This window comes from Bipolaris maydis (genome assembly GCF_028858645.1).
Source record: "Bipolaris maydis strain C4 unplaced genomic scaffold PSV08scaffold_5, whole genome shotgun sequence".
Taxonomy (NCBI): Eukaryota; Fungi; Ascomycota; class Dothideomycetes; order Pleosporales; family Pleosporaceae; genus Bipolaris; species Bipolaris maydis.
Genome location: NW_027093861.1, coordinates 1,876,673 through 1,891,227, shown reverse-complemented (window position 1 = coordinate 1,891,227; position 14,555 = coordinate 1,876,673). Strand labels below are relative to the sequence as shown.

Sequence of the window (14,555 nt, the reverse complement as noted above, 5' to 3'; positions counted from 1 at the left end):
AGGTAGCGTCGAGAAACGATCCAAGAACGGACGGTACGCTGAAGGAAACAGCAAAGAGTCCAATGAAGACAGGTCATGTGCGAAGCGGCACCAGCGACACGATTACCATCATGGCGCCACTACTGACACCTACTCCTCAGATACCCGCAATAGCCAGACCGACAATTACTGAGTGAAACTGTCAGCTCATACGCCACCACACCACTCAATCAATCTTTTTCATAATCCACAAACGTAGGCGCAGACCAAGAATAGCACTCCCGAATTCAAACAGAAGGATTGCTACCAAGAATGTGCGGTCAGCATCATACAACTGATACGGCTTCCCATAAAACAGCTGAGCACGGCGCATGTAAGCATGTAGGCCCTGCCATACCACCTGATGTCCGCAATGGAGCTAAAGTTATCCGCGACGGATTCCGGCGTTGGAAGAGTTAGATGCAGGGACCAGCTATCCGTCTCTTTTATGTTGATGAGAACATGCAAGGTTATTAGGCAGAATGAGTGGTATCATACGTTGTCTGTTTTGTTACTACGAGTGGCGGATGGGTAGCATGATGTTGGTACAGCGACGAGTCATCAAGTAACGAATAAAAATTCGAAGATAACATGACTGATGGGTCTCTGAATCGCTCATTTTCACAAATCATATTCTGACTCTAAAAATTGCTGTATCATTATCGTGCTCATGGCGTATTCGGGCTTGGTGGTCCCCTTGCCAATTTGAAGTAGCCTGGACTCAAGTTCTGGAACACCTGCGCTGGATCGTACTTTTTGCTAACAGCGATGAGCTTGGCGACGTTGTCAGCTCCATAGCTAGCGATGGGATCCATGAACTGGGATGCATAATTCATGTATATGTAGTCGTTGTCTACACTTTTTCTCTGCGCCTCAGCCTTGACCTTGTTGATGATGTCTGAGTAGCATTTCAGGATGGCGGCTTCGCCTGCCGGGTCCGCAAACGATGCGCTTAGGTTCATGATGAAGATTGGTCCTTTGGCGGGACTTAGACCGAGTGCGTTTCCGCCATTCTTCTGCATGCCCTTCAGTTGGCCTTCAGTAATTGGTTGAATAGAGATGGTTGGGAAAGCACCCTTGATGTTCTGGATGGCGGTTATTTCCGAGTAAAAAGTGTCAACCAGGAAGGTGAAGAGGTCACGGTCAACCCTGAAGGTAGCATCCCAGTTTGTTTGCAGGGAGCCGAGTGTGTCATTGGGCGAGCCTCCGTTCAATTTGATCGTCATTTCACCATGAGAAGCAATACCTGTGTTGTCTGATATGGGTGTAAGGGCGTTGATATCAGCAAAGACAGAGGCGTTAGCCACTGGCCGCGCGTAGTGAGTCTGCACGATAGCAATCTTGCCAGCGTTGGGAATGGTGCCAAAAGACACGATTTCAGCTGCATCGGTGTCTTTTGAAGATCCAACGGTAGCGAAGTTGAAAACGGCATCCAGAACGGCCTTGAAGTTGTTTTCTGTAAAGATGCGCTGGCCACCCCACATATTGCCTTGGGGAAAAGCGTGTAGCTTGAAGTTGGTTACGACACCAAAGTTACTGCCACCCCCACCCCGGAGAGCCCAATATAAGTCAGCAAACTCGGCGGGACTGGCAGTAACAACCAGGCCAGATGCCGTAACGACTTCATAACTTGCAACGTTGTCACAAGCCCAACCCAGCTTGTTGGAAAAGAATGAGATCCCGCCACCAAGTATGAGACCTGGCACCCCGACTGGAGCCATCTAAATTCTTGTTATCAGAGAGCTGTTGCAGTTCTCAAAAGGCAACTTACCCTCCCTCCAACGACGCTGACCCCAGACTTTTCGATCGTCGTATATACATCAACCCATCGAGTTCCGGCACCAACATTGGCATATTGCTTGTCATTTGAAACAGCAACGTGGTTGAAGCGCTCCATGGAAACGGTAATGCCTCCCTCGATGCTGGATGCCCCAGCAAAAGCAGCATGACCGCCGCCTTTCACAGCAAATGGACATTGTGTCAAACGAGCTATTAACAGCCACGAAGATACTTCAATGGTGCTAGATGGTTTGAAGACACATCGCGGGTTCACGGCACCCTGCTGGATGCTCCAGTAGGCACTAGTGAACGCATCGTACGCAGACGAATTGTCGAAAAGCAGCTTGTCGCTGCCATAGATGCGCTCCAAGGATGAACACTTCGAAATGGTCAGCAAAGCCAATAAGTCAATACGAGTTCGAGGTTCGGAACGTACGGCAGCAGAGCACCCGCTGAATGATCGTCTTGAAAACTCGGCAAGCTCGGGGATGGCGGACACGTCGATACCATTGGCGATCAGCGCCTTGGTAATGTTAAAGTTTGCAGGCTTAAAAGCACCTGTCGTCTGTGCCGAAGCAAATGCGACAAGGGTACTGATTTGCCAAAGGACCTTCATTCTGGGATGGGTGGAAGGGTGGAAGGAAGACGGACGGGTTCCCAGATACCCAGCCCTGTGCTGAGCAGTACAAGCTTAATTTATTCTGGGTGTTAAGACTGGGGGGTGATCCGCGGCGGACAGTTGGCGCCTGCCGGCATGCTTCATCTCGATTGAGTTAACAGCTATGCTTTTAGACTTTGACGGGCGCAACGACTAGGATTGTTAGTGGCGAAGTTCGTTGTTATTCGATGAAGATTTAAACTAAGTCGCACCCTGCGTTAGTGTATGCTGCATTGCGAATCCTTCGCATCATGAACATTATTGCAACAACAAAATGTATCGCACTGTTCTTGCAACTGGCTTTCTAATCGACTTTCGGGTGAGCTTAGAAGTAGGCAACTTGCTGACCTTGTTCATGTCATGTGATGGTGAAGAAATGGGAGCGGAACGATGCTGAATGTGAACAGACAGTAACCTCGTCAAATGTCAAAAAATCCAGTGTGCCAAGATCTATCCAATGCAGCAATGTCCTGTTGCGAAGGATGTCAACATTATTTCAGCTCAACATTTGGGCCTTTATCTTGGCGTAATCCGCTTGGAGCCGTACAATTTGCGTGTTTGAGTGTTACCCAATCACATGTCCCGTTGTAACCCGACGACGTGGTCAATCGATATCTTTTTGCCCCATCAAGTGTCTGCTCCGGCACTCCATTTCTTTATTACAAGCAATTGCTTGTCATGTTAAACACGACCTCGCAACAACAACGGACCAGCGAATTTTTGTCCTTGAATACGTTGCGCACAAGAATCCTTCAAGATCTTTGTACTTATTGGTAGTATCTAACGGCATGTTCGAATCCTACTGAGCTCATTGCGCCATCAGGTCGGTGCCGTATCTGCCATGGATGCGTTGAATATGTGATTGTTCTCCTTGAATATGTTCCGGATGGTACGAGGTAAAAAGCTATGCATAGTGAATAAGAGTGGTAAGTACAGCCCGGCGGTGACTACCTGGCATGCATTGGGTATTACGGCCGCCACGGCAATCTCATTCTCATGGAATAACTCTGCCCGTACACACGCCTTTGAATTTAAGGGCCTGTTCGGTTCCTTCCGTCTTACGTTTGCGTTTTTAAGCTGGTTGAGGTGAAGCTGTTACTAATAGTAATGATAATTGGTTTCGCAACTAGACTTGTCTTGTCTATAGGTGCTTTACAAAACAGAGCTCCATTTTGCTTAGAAATATAGATATGGAATGCAAATCAGCACTAAACAGAGCTCATTTTAGTACTATATCAGCGCTAACAAGACGGAGCCTCGTTCTACACTCGCTAAATGCCCGTTTCACCGAACATAACAGCGGTTTGAATCCCGTTTTCAAAACGGAGCCCACCGGAACAGGCCCTACGTCTTCCTGGGAACTGCTTCCAGTCCCCTAGATCCTACACTTCGTATGCTTATGGGTCATCCATGGAGTGCACGGAAGGTACCGTTCTCGACTACTAGGGACAACGTGGTATTATTACGAAACTTGCTCGGCTTTCTAAGAGACTCCATCCTTGAGAATTTGGGCTGTGCATGAAATATATAAGCGCGTAGTGTAAAGCGCTCAGATACACAGTTAGCCATCTCCACAAGCGTCCGCAGCCGTTCGATACTTGCCGATACTACATAAATATGAGGACCTGAGCAGCCAACTCCGACGTCATATCCCATGATAGCACCTCGAAAGAACCCCATAACCAAGGATGAGCTGATGCGTACAAACGTAGCCATGCTCATCCTGGCCTCGTTATTCATCCTGTCACGAGTCATCCTCCAGATCACTAAACGCAGAGCCTTCGGATTGCCCGACTTTTTCATTTACCTCGCTTTTGTCCTGTTTGTTTCTATGTGGACATGCTACATCGTTATCACTCCCACCATGTTCAGAATTTTTGATGCGCTTGAGGGTCTCACCCAACCGTATGCCACAATTTTGGATGACGCTGGGATGCTGCTCCGGTATATCACAGCCGCTCAGATGCTGTTCTATACGCTTCTGTTTACTGTCAAGATGTCTTTGTTGACATTTTACCGAAAGATTTTGACGGGATTACCTGCCATATATGACAGAATATGGTGGGGTACCTTAGCGTTCTGCATTGTGGTCAGTATCTGCTCCAGCAACTGTTAACTATTAGTACAGGCACTGACCTGATCATAGTCCTGGATCGGCAGTATTTTCACGAGCATTTTCAGGAGCGATGACCTCAATGAAGATCTTTCAAAAGGAAGATTCGCTGGCACTCCAAATGAGCAACAGAAAATCATCTTCAGCCTCTATTTTGCATACTCGGTAGATGTGGCCACTGACCTTGCCAGTAAGTCAGGAAAGCTCAATGGAGCTTTGCAAAGCTGTGCTGACAATTTCAGTCATGTTTCTCCCCCTGTTTCTTACATGGAACTTGCAGATGTCTATGAAGCGAAAAATTGGAATCTCCATACTATTTGGTAGTGGCTTCGTTTGCATAGCTTTCGCTACGCTCCGGGTCATACAACTGGGCATTGATCGCCGCGGTAAAACAAGGATACCAGAACTTGATTGGTCATTTTTGTGGAATGTGGTGGAATGTGCAATATGTATGTCGATTACGGAAACTTTTGCAAAGACTGCCATGTGTGCCGCTAACACAAAGTCCAGCTGTCATTATTGGATGTTCTCCTGCCTTTACAGGCATGATTCGTAAACGAATTGTCACCATACCAGGACCAGCATACGATAAGCAAGGCTATATCAAACAAGTGTCTAATGAGGTGGAGATGGGTATCATGACCGGCTCTGCAAGCCAACAAAGACAAATGGCTCGGGATCCGTACATGGAATTTTTTCAAAACAGCCAGGAAGAGTTAACAATAACCAATAATAACAGTCAAGAAGAGCTTACACAAACCACTGAACATTCCGTGGCTGTACGGGCTGTTAGTTAGGGTGAACAAATACGAACTTGCGAATTAAAATAAAGCAAAAGTAGGAACATGTGATGCAATAGATCAGAAGCGAAAAGAATCAATCATTGGTAAAAGGGAATATGTCCACCTATCCCAAACTTCCTCTCAGCATAATATCCATGATCCATGAACGTGTGTTAACGTTATCACGGCATATAAATGGCGTCATCACGTTTAACAACACAAAGAAACACAAACCCTCCCAATCTTGGCATCTCCATACGACTCTCGCATTGAACCCGACATTTCGGTCACAGTACTCTATGAAAACAAGAAACTTTACAAACGCATAAAGTGCCAGCGACTTGTGTTCATGATACTGCTATCACCCAAACAAAACATTGACGTCACAGCACGACTTGAATCAAACATCAACCAAGCAATGGAAAAAAATGTATAAGATCGAACAGCATCTTCAATTGTCACCCGCAGTACATGCTAATGGGGGGAGCCATCTAGGCTCGATATGTCAACCCCGGCTTCTCCAAAACGCGTCTACTTCTTTTGTCCCGTATCAATTCGGACTGATCTTTGTATAATAAACATATGTGCAAATCTCCCTCGATATCCAACTCCGCCTATATGGTGCTCAAGCGCTTACGCGCCAGGAGTGCGACGGCACCGAGGACGGCCGCGCTCCAGAACGTTGGGGTCGCAGGTGAGGCGGCTGTCTTCGATGCAAGTCAATTTTGCGCCGCCTGTTCATATTGATTAGTTTGTTTTCCTTCTACTACTACTGCTGCTGCCTGGAGTTTCTTGGACTTACAGTTGTTGATGTCGTCAGGGACACAGCGACCGCTTTGACCATTGACGTTGCACACATCCTCCTTCAAGCTCGTGTTTGCGATGCAGCAAGCACCGGTGGGGACGGGGCGGTTGGCGTTTGCGCCCTGAGGCATGGCAGCTGCGAGAGCAGAGAGGGCGAGGATGATGGCGGAGGTAGTGAAGTGCATTTTGAAAATTGTTGTTGTGAAGTGATTTGCAACAGTGAATAATGTTTATGATAGTCAAGTTTGGATTAACGAGTTTTCAAAAAGACCGACCAGCGGAAAAGGCCAAGAATTGAATGGAGAGAGAAGAAAGGAGAGTGTAGTAGAGAAGACTGAGGCTGAAGATGCTGATGAGGCCATTCTCAGGGCGACACAAGGTACCCTTCTTATACTTGCCAAACCTGAAGGAACAGGCCCGCCCTCGGCAAGGAAATTCCTCACGATGGCATTGCCTTTGGCGCGCCGCAACACCCGTTCATTACTACCAAGAAAACACAATGAGACCATCGAGACAAACACAAAACAGCAGGGTGCGGCTGCAGAAGCCTGGAAAATACGGCGGAGTAGCCGCATTGGGTGGCGCAAACCCGGCGCAGCAGAGGATGTGGTTCATGCTACTCAGGCGCGTGGGCAAGAGAGGCAGTGCACGATACGCAGATCATACAGGGACGTCAGCAAGCGGCTTCCTTTGAGGGCTTCGAGACGTCAGCAGCGTGTAGCGAGGCGCCAATATATGAAACTGTTATGCTGTTTAGGTGGTTTAGGTGGCGGGTCTGAAACGTTAGCCTCCGCTGCAACATCCACATTGGCAGGTGACGGGGGGGGGTGTTACCCACTCTTATATGCGGAAAACACGGGCTTGGGACATGTATGATTCATGGTGACAGGGCGCGTAGAGACAAGTATTGTGCTTGTACTATGCGTATGTTCAATTGACACTTCGACTTGCAATTGAAGAAAAGTAGTGCATCAAAGAAGATAGAAGTCCCCCTGCGCTCCTGCATCCACCTTCAAAGTATCAATGATGAGATACCGATCCAATTCCTCCTGCGTCAGAAGCGACACATTCCTCATCTTGCCCAACAACCCCTTTGTCCGCAGCACCCGAGGAACAAAGCTCTCATGCACGCGCCACTTCACCGGCCCAAGCCATCTGCCATACCATCTAGCAAAGTCCTCAATGACAGCCGCAACAGTGGCATCGAACCGATCCCCATAGTCCAACCCCAAAACCGTGTCACACATCTCATACGCCGCGCTGAATAAGAACATCTTACCGCGAGGCAAACGCCGTACATGCTGCCGACTCTCCACCAGCAGCTCCAGCCCATACCGAAGCACCCTCGCATCCGGCATCCGCTGGCCCCTCGCCTTGCACGAAAAAATGCAATGCAACCCATTGAACAGGTAAACAAACGCTCGTAGCTGCGACCGCACCCCCGTCTGCTCCAGCAGCGCCACACTGTCCCACGCCATGTGCCGGGCGACCGCCAGATCCGGGTCTGAAAAGACAAGGCTGCTCCGCGTGCGCAGCTGGTGCACCATGAGGTTTGTAGCGCTCGCGCACAAGATGAGCAGCTCGAAGGGCGAGGTGGAGACTGTGGCGGGGGTGAGCCAGCCGCTCCAGGGAGTTGTGTCGTTGTGGCATGTGTTGAGGGTCATTGCGCGGGCTTGCTCGTAGAGCATGGGTATGCAGGTAGCACACCTTTGCTGGGGCTTGAGGGAGGCGAGAGCTATGATGTCGACGATGTGTAGAAGCACCTCGGAGAATGTGGAGTCGGTAGCGACGTTGCGTGGAGCTGGGATTGAAGCTTCTATGTCCTGGGCTTGCTGGGTGTCTGGGGCACCGATGATTGAGATTTCGTTCAGGGGTCCGTGGAGCGTGCGGAAGTGGTCTAGAGAGGTGCGGATGAGGGATGTGGGATAGTCTGGGTTGACGTTGATGCAGATGCTCAGGCCGTGTTGTTCCGTGTGTACTCTGTACTCCTTGTCGGTTATCCGATTTCGATACAGCTCACCTGGCAGTCTTCGCAGTACGTGTGCAAGCTCGACTATTCTCAGAGCTGAGACGAGGCTGCTGAGTTGACTGGCTGGGATGAGCATGATTTGGCGCTCGTGCATGCTCATGGGCCAAAAGCGTCTGTAGGACCGGGCGCATATCGAGGTTTTTACGAAGAGTTTTATGCGGATGTGCATCATGCCAGGTGGCAGGTGTTGGGCTGAATCTATGTCTACAATGATCATCTTGAGGAATGCAGAGGCCCATTGGATCAAGAGGTATGCGCAGTCCATGTCTATGATTACCCATTTATTTGAATGGTCAAGTACATCTCGGCCGATGGTATACAAATTTCTGTTGACGCGAAGCACTTGTGTCTGGATCGCTGGCTTGAACCTATGCTTGAGTGGACATTTTGTTCTGGGTAGTTTGGTTATCATGCCACCAGTATTGCGGAGAGTCAGTAGCTCCTCCATAATTTGGTAGCATATCTCTTTGGGTAGGTTATCTAGACCGACTTTTCCAGAACCCATGTTGAAAGCGGTAGAATGGTGGGGGCTGCTGGAGATAATGTTAGAGAAAGACATAAATGTCAGGACTGGAAAGCTATAGCGATGTCGCCAATGGCTGAGGGCGTAACATTGTCCTAAATGAAAGAACTGATAAACTGAGAGAACATTCTTGAGTCAATGAGTATGCACAGTACGTGGCATGGGTGTGAAACACAAAATATAGTGAACAATTGGGGTTTGAATGAATGACAAAGCCCGTGGAAACCGAAAGGGACAGCCATCTTTCACGTCCGGACCTTGTTTGTCACAACCGCGGTAGTATCCCGGGGATGAACAATTGTTAATCATTGAAGCAACATAGTACTGGCATGGACTTTTTACAAGTATAGAAAAAACAATGAAGTAGCAAAGCGCGACACAGTAGCGCATCAGTGGCGACGTCACGTAGATACAGTAACAAGACAAAGTGCAAAAGCAGTGCAGCTTTCCTGGCAAATAAGATACGAAAGAAAGCAAACTTATAATACAATCACTTGCACAATCGGCTTCCGGTTTCAATGCAGCTCAGAAGTTTGATGTTGCAGGAATCCCTATTGCGTCAAGCTAGCACTTTACCATAGTACTAGCAAGTTTAGCGCATATGCAGGCTATTGATAAAGCCGGGCACAACGAGAGCTCTCTAATCCTGCGCCACAAAGTCACTTTCTCAATAACTTAGCTACTATTGTGTTTCCCATCGTTAGGCCCTTTGCCTTACTAGACTAATCTATCTCCTAGCAGTATCGCTCCGCGCTTGCAGGAACATTGGAAACAAACAATAAAAGAATAGCAGTGTATCCGGCGGATACCGCCATAATCATGGAGCTCGACACTCTTAGGAAGAGCGATACAAGAAAAGACAAGATAATAATTCACGCTGAAATAACTATCAACTGAACATTTTTTGACGACTCGTGCGACATAATAGCCAGTGGTGCAATGATAAAGACAGCCGTTAATGATGCAGTCGTCACCCGTTCGATGATCTCAGCTATCAGTATCGTGTTCTGGTAAGACCACCGCTGCTGTCTACCAGCGACCGATCCAAGGCCTTCGCTATTGCTTCTAGCCTTTCTCGACAGTCTCTAGTGCATAAAGGCCCGCAAGTACTTGTGGAGCCAGCGCTGGAACGGGTCGTTCCGCGACCGCGTCCCTAGGTCCACTCTAAGTAGCCTATTCTTGTGTGCTTCGTAGAGACTAAGATGGATCCGAGGCCTCGCACACGACAGATGCTCTCTACTAGACCAGCATCATAGCCCACTCAGATAATCGCAGAGTGAGAGATGTGCCAAGCTGCAGGGCCACAGGCAAGTGATGAATGAACGAGCCGATCCCGCCCCGCTGCCAAGTAGCGCTTACGGCTGCGCCTCGACAGGACCAATTGCACCACTCATTGTTCACCATGCCAATATGGAGGCGGCCACAAGGCTGGGGCTGAGGGACAGCGACTGTCGACAGCACTGCTGCTACAGACTCTGATCACCCCCCTTATGTTCGCATGCATGGACTTCCGACGGTCATTCATCTGTTTTCCTTTCCCCTCTCGTCGTGACGGCCCCAAATGCAACGCCAACTACGCCGCGAAGACTATACCGTAGGATGGGTGTGCGCGCTACCCGTCGAGCTGGTGGCAGCGCAGGAGATGCTAGATGAAGAGCACCTTGATCTCGAGCATGACACAGCCGATAGCGACGAGAACCTGTACGCATTGGGCTCGATTGGCGGTCACAACGTTGCCATTGTGTGCCTGCCCGCCGGCCGGATCGGCAATAATCCAGCGGCCGCAGTGGCGACGCAGATGCGAGCAACGTTCAAGAACATGTGGTTTGGGCTGATGGTAGGTATTGGCGGCGGCGTCCCGAGCGCTGGGGCAGATGTCCGGCTAGGGGACGTGGTGGTCAGCCAGCCTCGCGACACGTTTGCCGGGGTGGTACAGTACGATATAGGCAAGACGACACCAAGCGGCTTCAAGCGCACAGGATCACTAAACTCACCACCGCACGTTCTGCTTAGTGCGGTAGTTAAAGTGCGTGCAAAGGAGCTGCGAGGCAGGAGCCAGCTTTCTCGGTATATCTCTAAGCTGGAGGGCATCGCTAAGTTCCAACGCGCTGATGCAGGGCCCGATCTTCTATTCAAGGCAGCCTACAACCACGAGCGCGGTGACACGTGCGACCAGTGTAGCGTCGAGGGTCGACAGCCGCGACCAGAACGCAAGAGCGGAACAGAGGTGATGGTACACTACGGCACGATCGCTTCTGGCAATCAGGTGATGAAGGATGCCGCCGAGAGAGACAGGGTCAGCGCGGAGCTTGGTGGGGTATCATGCTTTGAGATGGAGGCGGCAGGGCTGATGAACAGCTTCCCGTGCCTTGTCATTCGTGGCATATCCGACTACGCCGACTCACACAAGAACGACAAGTGGCAGCCTTACGCAGCAGGGACGGCAGCGGCGTATGCAAAAGAGCTGTTATCGGTGATACCAGCAGCAGAGGTGATGAACACACGCCGTGCGGAGGATGCCATAAGCAGCGGCGGGAACAGTTAGTTCATTGACCGTATCCCTACTAATAATGCATGTAAATTAATGTGTTAATAGAACGTTGCCGTCAGTCATCACCTTCTGATCATACTTCGTATAAGCGCATAAAGCCTGTTGTCTCTAAAGGCTTAGAGAGTAGTTCTGCAGAGTGAGTCCCTCATATCCCTAAGCAATACTCCGTCAGTAGACTTCTGCTAAACTAAACAGACAGTGGAATGCCACGCGTACGTAGCTCAATCGTCTCCAAATGCGGACACGGCCTATTCTTACTATACTAGTTCCTACCCACTCGCAGGAACCCTTGCGAACACCGTTGAACGATGAACAAAGGCAGAGTCTATTGAATTCTCTAAGATTTGAGCAGATCGATGCGCGTCAGATGACTATCAAGACCGCTCACACCAAGACGTGCAGATGGCTCTTGAAGAGTGAGCAGTACCTCAAATGGCTTGATATCACCAAGCTGGATGAACACCATGGCTTCTTGTGGATCAAGGGCAAGGCCGGAACAGGCAAGTCGACGCTGATGAAGTATGCGTTGGCTCATGCTCGCAAGACAATGAAGGACCACATTGTGCTCTCCTTCTTCTTTAACGCGCGCGGCGAGGATATAGAGAAGTCTACAATCGGGACATATCGTTCTATGTTGCTGCAGCTTCTTGAGCATCTCCCAGCGCTTCAGGGTGTTTTTAATTCACTTAGCCTATCGGCCTCAAAGCTCACCGCAGACTACCAGTGGAATATTGAGACACTAAAGACACTGCTGGAGCAAGCTATACGGAGCTTAGGAGAATCGTCTGTCGTATGCTTTATCGATGCGCTTGACGAGTGTGAAGAAAAGCAGGTTCGGGACATGATCCAGTTCTTTGAGCACGTTGGCGATCTATGCATGTCAAACCGCATCCACTTCCAGGTGTGCTTCTCGAGCAGGCACTACCCGCATATTACAATCCGGAACGGGCTGGAGCTAGTGCTAGAGGGGCACGAAGGGCACTCACAAGATATTACTAACTACGTCGAGACCGAGCTAAAAATTGGGAAGAGCAAGATTGCACAGCAAGTCCGAGCCGAGCTTCAGGAGAAAGCGTCGGGAATTTTTATGTGGGTTGTTCTTGTAGTTGGCATCTTAAACAAAGAGTTCGACGATGGGCAGGTATACGCACTTCGACAAAAATTAAAGGCGATACCTAGGGACTTGCACGAGCTGTTCCGCGACATCCTAACGCGAGACTCGCACAACAAGGATAGGTTGGTGCTTTGTATCCAGTGGGTGCTCTTTGCAAAGCAGCCGCTTAGCCTAGAGCAGCTTTATCACGCTCTTCTCCTAAGCATCGATCCTGGCGCTATCTTAGAATGGGACCCTGAGGAGATTACAAAGGACGATATCAAGCGGTTCCTCCTTAAGTCTTCCAAAGGCCTCGCTGAGGCTACTGTTTCTAAAGAGCCGAGGGTTCAGTTCATCCACGAGTCAGTAAGGGACTTTTTACTTAAAGAGAACGGTCTTAGCAAGATCTGGCCAGAGTACAGTAACAACTTTCAGAGTCAAAGTCACGAACGACTAAAGCAGTGCTGCTTTGACTATATCAGTATCGACGTTGCTACGCCCTTACAGATTCCCGATGAGCTTCCAAAAGCCTCCTCGCAACAGGCAGCCAACCTACGCAAGTCAGCAACCCAAGTGTTTCCTTTTCTAGAATATGCCACACGCAATATGCTGTATCACGCGGACGCAGCAGAAGGCGGAGGCATCTCTCAGGCGAAATTCCTTGACAGATTCCTTGACAGCTTCCCGCTTTCTCGATGGGTCAAGCTCGACAACTTGTTGGAGAAGCATGAAGTGCGTAGACACACGGAACGCGTCAGTCCGTTGTATTTGCTGGCCGAGCTCAACGCGGCAAATCTTATCGGAGTCCTCAATTCAGCCAGCCACTGCATGGACGTTGAGGCGGAGCGCTACGGCTGCCCTCTTTTCGCCGCAGCTGCTACAAACAGCGAAAATGCTCTCAAAGTGTTTCTAAAGTATATTGAGCTGCAACAAGCTAACCGCAGCTTCGTTACAGCAGTAGTTGAACAGCAGTCTCAGCGCAAGTCGGCTCAGCGCGCTGCAAGACGTGACTTTGTGTACTCGAAAGCAAAAGATTTCCTCCTAAGTGCGGCAGAGCTTGGGCATGACGAGGTTCTTGCGCTTTTTATCAAATCGGAAAGATTCAAGATTGATACGAGAGATTCGAGAGGTAGGACAGTACTATGGTGGGCTTCCAGAAATGGCTGTGAGGCGTCAGCGAGGCTGTTGCTCGCTGCAGACTCTGTCATGGTCAACAGCAAGGATAAGGATGGCAAGACCCCACTACTTGTAGCAGTTGAGCAAGGGAATTACGAGGTGATTGAAATGCTGCTAGACAAGGGCGCCAACGTCAACGCACAGGGTGGACAGTACGGCAACACACTCCAGGCGGCTTTAGCTCGTAACCACGAAGAGATCGCGATGCTGCTACTAGACAAGGGCGCTGACGTTAACGCAAAGGGTGGTGGACGGTATAGTAACGCACTCCAAGCAGCTTCAGCTTTAGGCTATAAAGAGATCGCGATGCTACTGCTAGACAAGGGCGCCGACGTTAACGCACAGGGTGGATACTACGGCAACGCACTCCAAGCAGCTTTAGCTTATAGCCACAAAGAGATCGCGATGTTGCTGCTAGATAAGGGCGCCGACGTTAACGCACAGGGTGGACAGCACGGTAACGCACTCCAGGCGGCTTTAGCTCGTAACCACGAAGAGATCGCGATGCTGCTGCTAGACAAGGGCGCCGACGTTAACGCACAGGGTGTAGAGTATAGCAACGCACTCCAGGCGGCTTCAGCTTATGGCTATAAAGAGATCGTAATGCTGCTACTAGACAAGGGCGCTGACGTTAACGCAAAGGGTGGTGGACGGTATAGTAACGCACTCCAAGCAGCTTCAGCTTGTGGCCACAAAGAGATCGCGATACTACTACTAGACAAGGGCGCCAACGTCAACACACAGGGTGGACTATATAGTAACGCAGTCCAGGCGGCTTCAGCTTGTGGCCACAAGGAGATCGCGATGCTGCTGCTAGAAAAGGGCGCATGAAGAATGTCGAAGTAGCTTCATTGTTGTTGGTTGTAGGGATAAAATATGTCAATAAATCGTCCATATGTCGTACGCATTGCCGTCAAGCTAATGTGTAGCATAATATTTGATCCCCACAAACCCTTTCCCTTGGAGGAGTGGGACAGTCAGAATGATCAATGTCACGTGTAAAACTCCAGAGATTAGAGAGATTTCTTT

The 14,555-nt window shown here is 49.6% G+C and overlaps 5 protein-coding genes across 5 annotated transcripts; 2 read left to right on the top strand and 3 right to left on the bottom strand.

Moving 5' to 3' along the window:
• Positions 1-577: 577 nt before the first annotated feature.
• PSV08DRAFT_221351 (uncharacterized protein) lies at positions 578-2,464 on the bottom strand. The gene is made up of 3 exons (XM_014226406.2): positions 2,234-2,464; positions 1,790-2,176; positions 578-1,739 (listed from the first exon to the last, which is right to left on the bottom strand). Exons 1-3 carry the CDS (start codon positions 2,411-2,413, stop codon positions 687-689), a joined length of 1,620 nt encoding a protein of 539 aa, XP_014081881.1. The 5' UTR covers positions 2,414-2,464; the 3' UTR covers positions 578-686.
• Positions 2,465-4,109: 1,645 nt separating this feature from the next.
• PSV08DRAFT_350508 (uncharacterized protein) lies at positions 4,110-5,365 on the top strand (the record flags this gene model as incomplete). Its single annotated transcript, XM_014226407.1, has 4 exons — positions 4,110-4,544; positions 4,602-4,758; positions 4,811-5,017; positions 5,079-5,365. The coding sequence occupies 4 exons, from the start codon at positions 4,110-4,112 to the stop codon at positions 5,363-5,365; spliced, it is 1,086 nt and encodes a 361-aa protein (XP_014081882.1).
• Positions 5,366-5,809: 444 nt separating this feature from the next.
• PSV08DRAFT_37935 (uncharacterized protein) lies at positions 5,810-6,500 on the bottom strand. Its single transcript, XM_014226408.2, has 2 exons — positions 6,153-6,500; positions 5,810-6,084 (listed from the first exon to the last, which is right to left on the bottom strand). Exons 1-2 carry the CDS (start codon positions 6,337-6,339, stop codon positions 5,984-5,986), a joined length of 288 nt encoding a protein of 95 aa, XP_014081883.1. The 5' UTR covers positions 6,340-6,500; the 3' UTR covers positions 5,810-5,983.
• Positions 6,501-7,125: 625 nt separating this feature from the next.
• PSV08DRAFT_177093 (uncharacterized protein) lies at positions 7,126-8,688 on the bottom strand (the record flags this gene model as incomplete). The annotated part of the gene is made up of 1 exon (XM_014226409.1): positions 7,126-8,688. One exon carries the CDS (start codon positions 8,686-8,688, stop codon positions 7,126-7,128), a length of 1,563 nt encoding a protein of 520 aa, XP_014081884.1.
• Positions 8,689-10,218: 1,530 nt separating this feature from the next.
• Positions 10,219-14,425, top strand: PSV08DRAFT_409124 (uncharacterized protein). Its single transcript, XM_014226410.2, has 4 exons — positions 10,219-11,246; positions 11,524-12,677; positions 12,912-13,356; positions 13,480-14,425. Exons 1-4 carry the CDS (start codon positions 10,268-10,270, stop codon positions 14,355-14,357), a joined length of 3,456 nt encoding a protein of 1,151 aa, XP_014081885.2. The 5' UTR covers positions 10,219-10,267; the 3' UTR covers positions 14,358-14,425.
• Positions 14,426-14,555: the final 130 nt, after the last annotated feature.

Bases quoted from the DNA above. Each gene is read 5' to 3' on its own strand.
- PSV08DRAFT_221351 (XM_014226406.2), bottom strand. From the start codon at position 2,413: ATGAAGGTCCTTTGGCAAATCAGTACCCTTGTCGCATTTGCTTCGGCA. The intron at 2,177-2,233 runs GTACGTTCCGAA...ACCATTTCGAAG, and splicing joins TCAGCGGGTGCTCTGCTGCC to TGTTCATCCTTGGAGCGCAT. The intron at 1,740-1,789 runs GTAAGTTGCCTT...ACAAGAATTTAG, and splicing joins TCAGCGTCGTTGGAGGGAGG to ATGGCTCCAGTCGGGGTGCC.
- PSV08DRAFT_409124 (XM_014226410.2), top strand. From the start codon at position 10,268: ATGCAACGCCAACTACGCCGCGAAGACTATACCGTAGGATGGGTGTGC. The intron at 11,247-11,523 runs GTTAGTTCATTG...TTACTATACTAG, and splicing joins CATAAGCAGCGGCGGGAACA to TTCCTACCCACTCGCAGGAA. The intron at 12,678-12,911 runs GTTTCTAAAGAG...AACCTACGCAAG, and splicing joins AAGGCCTCGCTGAGGCTACT to TCAGCAACCCAAGTGTTTCC.
- PSV08DRAFT_37935 (XM_014226408.2), bottom strand. From the start codon at position 6,339: ATGCACTTCACTACCTCCGCCATCATCCTCGCCCTCTCTGCTCTCGCA. The intron at 6,085-6,152 runs GTAAGTCCAAGA...CAATATGAACAG, and splicing joins CCCTGACGACATCAACAACT to GCGGCGCAAAATTGACTTGC.